The following is a 6,923-nucleotide window of genomic DNA, read 5'->3' on the forward strand; positions in this document are numbered from 1 at the left end:
AAATATGGACAACTAAATAGGGACGGAGGGAGTAATAATTACCTTCTTTTTCACCGCATTAATTTTTTTTATCCATTTATTGAATATGGATAACAATGAAATTGGCCTCTTTTTCGCCGCATTAATTTTTTTTTTATCGATTTACTGAGTATAGGTAACAATGAAATTAGCCTTTTTTTCGCCACATTAATATTTTTTATCCATTTACTGAGTACGGATTATAATGAAAATTAATTGTTTATTATCCATTAATCTCAAATTATACATTCTATTTTTCTTTTGTATATCTTTTAAGAAAAATATTAATTAGAAGAAGTTTTCATTATTATATCCTTATTTTTTTCCTTAAAATATAATATCTTTAAATTAAATATTTACTCTATTTATATATCATCACTTTATAACTAATATATTTATATTCTTAAAGAAACAATTACTACTAAGAATTTAAAAAAAGCTAACTAAATATTAAACTTCAATTAAAAAATAATTTGAAATACTTACTTTTAAAAAATATAATAAATGAATTAATATTTTAAATAATACTCCATCCATTCACTTTTAATTGTCATGGTTTCATTTTTTTAAAGTCAAACTATAAGAACTCTGACTAACATTTTACGATAGTATTTTTTCATCATACCGATATGCAAAAAATTACAATTTATAGTACTTTTCGTATAGTTTTTAAAATATCTATTTTTTTCATTTAAAATATCGTATTAATGTAATCTAACTTAACTTTGAAAATTAATCAAATTAACTTTCAAAAAGTGTAAGATGACAACTAAAAATGAACGAAGAGAGTAACTATTTTTAGTAAGTGATAATGAGTATCCATTTAAATGAAGAAATTGGAGGTTTAAACCCTAAATAGCACAATATATTTTATTTTATTTTAACAGTTACACGTCATTATTCTTAGACATTCTTGATAAAATTTCTAAATCTTCATGGCTTATTAAATACTCTAGTAATAATAGGAAGATGGGGTAGGCCCCTTAACTCAATGATTCACTTATCCATTCATTACTAGTTACTAGTACTAGCTAGCACTCTCTTTCCCTAGCTACCCCTTTTCATCACTATTTATCCTTTTCATATTCTCTTTACACATCTTCAAATATTTTTTCCATTTTCACCTTTCATGTTACCACCTTTTTTTTATCCTCCATAACAATCTTTATCTTCACTTTCTCTTTTGTTATGCTTCTTGATCTCATTTGAATAATCAACTTCTTGTTATCTCAGTTTGGTTTTAATGCATTGGGTGTTGAGTTTAGACATGAAAGAATGTTAAAGATTCAATCTTTTTGGTGTTTAGGGGGATTATGGATTTCAGATCTGGATTTGAGGTGCATTTTGGGTTGTGGGTGTGATTTTTATGAAATTCTGTGAGGTGGGTCTGTTTTGGTTGAGTTTAATAAGCATTGTTTTGCGAAATCAAATTTTTAGCATTTTTTGGGTTGTGAGATGAAGTGGGGTTATGGGTCAAAGTCAAGGTGTCGCCAGAGTTCAGTGGTGGCTGTGGCGGAGGAAACAGAGGGGATTGATGAAGGGCTTGTGGAGAGCTGTTGGGCTAATTTGCCTTTAGAGTTATTGAGAGAGGTTCTTATGAGGATTGAAGATACAGAATCTAAATGGCCTTTGAGGAAAAGTGTTGTAGCTTGTTCTGGAGTGTGTAGGAGCTGGAGGGATATTATGAAGGAGTTGGTGAAGACTCCTGAAGTTTCTGGCAAGTTAACTTTCCCAATTTCTGTCAAGCAGGTAAAGAAAGATTCCCCTCTTCCAATTGTTAGTTCTGTTGTTTTTCTTTGGGATTTGCATTCAGGATTTGAGGTGGTATCAGTTTACAAGTACTTAATTTGTTGCTTATGGTGTTGATTTGATTTGGAGTTTTCTTGTTTATTTAAGTGGTTGTATTTTATAACTTCTTGTTTCTTTGGCTTAAATTGAGATTGAATTGAAGTTCAAGATTAGCTTTGGCTTAAGTTGAGATTGAATTGAAGTTCAAGATTGGCTTTTGCTTAAGTTGAGCTTGAATTGAGGATGTGGAAAACATTGAAATGATATATGTTAGGCACTAAGCCACTCTTTGGTTCATTTTCCATATTTTTGGTGGCATCTATTCTGTCTTCTTGCTGATAATATGCCTAATTACTCTTTTTTTTTTTCCTTTTCAAACAACTCTTCCAAGTTTTGTTGTTCTGCAAATCAGATTGTTTTCGGATCCTTGGATATGTGAATTATACTGTCTTATTGCTGTGTAAGTTTTGAACTAAGATGGTCAGTCATCCCTTCCATGAGTGCAAAAATAAGAAAGCAGTAAAAAATTGTGAAGTTCCTCATAAGAAGTTACATATCCATTATGAAGTTCATTACTTATCTTTGTTTCATGTATTCTTAGTAGTATTCCCTATTTTTGCAGCCTGGTCCACGAGACACACTCCTTCAGTGCTTTATAAAGCGAAACCAGACAACACAGACATATCATCTATACCTTAGTTTGACTCAAGGTGAGCATTTGTTACTGTTTGAGAATCCAGGCCTTCATTTTATCTTTTTAAACGAGGGGTTGTGTGGAGGGAAGTGTGCTGTTATGTTAAGTTTCAATGCATCCTCAAGTTTGGAATCATCTTACACTTTTAATTTATCTGTTTATTGTGGCAGCATTGGCTGATGATGGCAAGTTTCTTCTTGCTGCTCGGAAGTACAGGAAGGCCACCTGCACTGACTACACTATATCACTAGATGCAAATGAAATGTCAAAGGGAGGTGGCACTTGTATCGGGAAATTAAGGTATGGCTTGCTTATTATTGACGGGGTGAGTAGTAAAGCTTAGATTGTGTTTAAAGAGTCTCTTTCTTGTTTGGCTAGATCAAATTTCCTTGGAACCAAGTTTACTGCATACGATTCTATTCTTCCTTATGCTGGAGCCAAGCTGGTGAAGAGCCGTTCCACTAGGCTTGTGGGCTCAAAACAAATGAATCCTAGAGTGCCTGCTGGAAACTATGAAGTTGCTCATATTTCATATGAGTTGAATGTACTTGGAGCCAGGTGAGGCTTTACTTTTCTTGCAAAAGTTTGGAGGACTAAATTTTTCTTGATACATGAATTCTCTTTTTCGAAAAATATAGAAGAGCTCTTCTAGTAATGATACTAATGGTAACACATTGGTAAGTATTAGACAGTGGATAATGATAGGTCAATCATCTTATGTAACTAGCAGGGGGCCAAGAAGAATGCATTGTGTGATGGATGCTATCCCAGCTTCTGCCATTAAACCTGGAGGTATAGCTCCCACACAGGTTGATTTCCCAATGGACAATAGTGGTTCCTCTCTTCCAATGCGATTTCTTCGATCCAAATCAAGTCGCTTGGAGAAGTCTTTGTCTGGGCCTATAGAAACTCAAAGAGAAGGTTCACTGGTTCTGAAAAATAAGGCTCCCAGATGGCATGAGCAGCTCCAATGCTGGTGTTTGAACTTTCATGGTCGGGTAACCGTCGCCTCGGTGAAGAACTTTCAGTTGGTGGCTTCTCCAGAGAATGGTGCGGCTGGACCAGAACATGAGAAGGTTATTTTGCAGTTCGGTAAAGTAGGGAAGGACATGTTTACAATGGATTACCGCTACCCACTATCAGCATTCCAGGCATTCGCCATATGCCTTAGCAGCTTTGACACTAAAATTGCTTGTGAATGACTTGTCTTTGAGGTTTGGCTCTACCTCTTACCTTGCAGAAGTTCAAATTCACAATCAAGCATTTTTACAAGTCTTTTCACAATTATCAAGTTAACAAGGTCTTAATTGCATGTCAATCGTGTTAAAACAGTCACGGGGGGAACTTTTATCAGTTCACTCTACAACTTTGTCCTTCTATCTTAAAGTCTTGTTTTTAGTTGTCTTCAAGTATCGTATCGTTTCTTCATAAGAATATTGTACTTGATGCTTTGTTAACTGTGCATGTCTTTGAGCTGGTCATGCAATTAGTTAATTACCAAAAGGAATTCATCGAAATTGTGGCGTAACGTTCTCTTTTAAGCTTGCATTCAATTTTTACATAAAGGGAAGAGGATGTTCGATGTTGCTGGACTTCGGTGGTTTATAACACATAATCAAAGAGATAAAAAGGGTTTACACATATGGTACACTGTTGTTTTAGAAATTCAAGTATCATAGCATATCAAAGAATGTGTTGTTGTACCAAGTTGTTGTTACCTTCAATATGTTCTTCTGGTTTCTAAATTTCATGTTTGCATTTGTTCAACAGTGCTAGCGGCCGCGGCGTGGTTGTTTGGAAGTGCAATAATTCCAGTGTTTGAATGTGAAGCACAAGAATGGTGCAAATGCAGAATAAAATGCCAAAGTTGATAATCATTATTTCTTGTATGTTTTCTCAAGGACCACACCAAAAAGGAGGATACAGAAACTAAAGAACCAAAAGAATGTTGTTGCAGCTAAAGATTAGAAAGAAAAAAAATATATATTATGATCCTCTTTAAACATATTTTGTACATTTTGTTTTTCTGTATATATAATTTACTTAAATCACCTTTTTCTTTGAAAAAACTTTAAATGCTGATCTTGCCTTTGAAATATTATGATGTTAGTGTTTATCATAATTTTCTGCTTGTAAACATCGATGTCAATTTTTAACATTTTGTATGTTGTAGGCGCAAATCGGCGTGAATTATTAGTTTCATTTTCGAACTTTAAAAGCACCCCTTTACATAACTAATTGAATTTAAATACACCTTGGAGGCTTTGATTTTGCAATATGAATGAAATACATTCCTAAATTTTCACCAACTTTAGAGATATTTTCATTAACACTTCTCTTGACTTTTTATTTAATAGTCCCATGCTTCTATAAGAGTTTGAAACCACTTGCTATGTCATGTGGCAGATCGAGGTTGTATCTAAGTTAGTTAGTTAAGTAGAAAGGTATTTTTAAAATTGTCAATAGTTCAGAGACGAAACTAACAATTTACGCCGAGCTCATACATATTCTCAATACTTCTCAATGAAACTACTAAAAAGATATAGTCAAAATGAGAATAATTAACCAACTAAAATATAATATTAATTGTACGATATGATTGTGAGGATCTAAAATCAAACATCATCACAAAAATTTGAATCGATATTCATTGAATCTACTATAATTGATTTTCAAGAAGCATTATATCGTTGGCATTTGAATAATTAAGCAAAATAGATAAGTAGACATGCTATACGTTGCCACATGTGAGATCTTCCATATTTTCAAGCTTTCTCGTTTGTCCTACTATATATACATATATATCATCGATGCCTAGAGTCACTTAAATTTATGTTTATTGTATGTATCGTTAAAATAAATTAAAGGAGACTCTTTACAATATTACTTCTTCCATTTTAATTTACGTGGTGCCGTGTGTTTAGAAATAATTTTATTAAAGAGATAAATCAAAACCATAAAATTATTCTAAATATAAAAGTTTGATATTTTTCTTTTTAACAATTTTTTTTTTTTAAAAAAAAGTACCAATTGAGAAAATATCGTATGATCGTTTCTTGCTTGGTGGGGTTGTGTTATTAAAAACTTGGGCCCAAACTTGAGTCTTTATTAGGGGGAGACGTATCATTTAGGGCAAACTACATAAATCCCACTAGTTTAGGTCCTAATTACTAAGATTCCCGATAGTTTCAAATATTACTTCCTCTACCATATTTTCATACTTAGGATACATGAGATTGAATCTGGAGATACATGTATGAGATACATATTTTATTTGTTTGAATTAATAGGTTGTAACCAATTTCCTTAATTAGAGGAGTAATTAAGGATATACATGAATAATTAATTCTGAAAATTTAAATTAATCAAATCGCTTATCATAAGGCGGAAATCAAGGAGTGTATCTATATTTAATTAATTTCAATTTATTATTTCAAAATTATCCTTTGAAATAATAAATTCATTATATTATTAGTAATAAACAAAAGCATGTATATCTTGGTCATGTAATTTGATTAATTTCATTTAGTACTCTTAAAATAATAAATTCGTTAATTTGATGTATCTATTATCTATATATGATGTATCCAACAAACTAAATACTTAGATACATGAGTATTATACAAGTACATTCATATGTATCATAGAAGTATCTAGTATTAATTTCGTGTATTTGTTATATGTGTCAAGTATTAATTTCATGTATCTATTTATATGATCTAGTTTTAATTTCACGTATCTAGTATTAATTTGATGTATCAATTTCATACATTATATTCAAAAACATGTATCTCGAATACATAGTAAGTATAGACATGTGATTATGTGGATCTAAATATAAAATGCAACTGAAACACACAAATTTTAGGAACAAATCATGACCGCGAGATACATGTATCATTAAAAGTGAGATATGTGTATCCAACAGTATTAAAAATCGAGATACGTGCTATTAATTTGAATTAAAGGTGAGATACATGTATTCAACAATTTTAAAGGATCGTTCTTAAACTTAGATCTATTTTCGACCTGTTTTATGAATGGTCATTCATTAAAATTTGAGAAACAACAAAAGCTAGCAAACAATGTAAAACCTAATTTGTAAAAGTTTATAAAATCAAACTTTAGAGCAATATGAACTCTACAACTCATATATATTTAATAGAAAATACATATACATTTAATAAATAAACAAAATACATAGAATAAGGAGAAGAACGGTAGATATATAGATGAAAGGAAGATACATAAGACATTTGGATACACAAACATCAGACATATGGAAGAATGACATGTGCATAGGACATGTAGATACACCTGGGATTCAAATATGAACCAAAATCGTTTTTATTAGATATTATGAGGAGGACGAAGGAAGAGAGAAAAAATGGCAGAGGACGTGGGGTTTGGGGGGGGGGGGGGT

The 6,923-nt window shown here is 31.8% G+C and overlaps 1 protein-coding gene across 2 annotated transcripts; it reads left to right on the plus strand.

The window, feature by feature from the left end:
* Positions 1-1,064: 1,064 nt before the first annotated feature.
* LOC102589959 (tubby-like F-box protein 6) lies at positions 1,065-4,622 on the plus strand. 2 transcript variants are annotated; one of them, XM_006342675.2, is made up of 6 exons: positions 1,065-1,767; positions 2,429-2,516; positions 2,671-2,800; positions 2,879-3,058; positions 3,228-3,714; positions 4,271-4,622. In XM_006342675.2, exons 1-5 carry the CDS (start codon positions 1,474-1,476, stop codon positions 3,700-3,702), a joined length of 1,167 nt encoding a protein of 388 aa, XP_006342737.1. In that variant the 5' UTR covers positions 1,065-1,473; the 3' UTR covers positions 3,703-3,714; positions 4,271-4,622. The 2 variants fall into 2 exon arrangements, with proteins under 2 accessions (XP_006342737.1, XP_006342738.1); XM_006342676.2 differs by having other exon boundaries at positions 1,066-1,767; positions 3,231-3,714.
* Positions 4,623-6,923: the final 2,301 nt, after the last annotated feature.

Source organism: Solanum tuberosum, unplaced genomic scaffold, assembly GCF_000226075.1.
Source record: "Solanum tuberosum cultivar DM 1-3 516 R44 unplaced genomic scaffold, SolTub_3.0 scf00035, whole genome shotgun sequence".
Taxonomy (NCBI): Eukaryota; Viridiplantae; Streptophyta; class Magnoliopsida; order Solanales; family Solanaceae; genus Solanum; species Solanum tuberosum.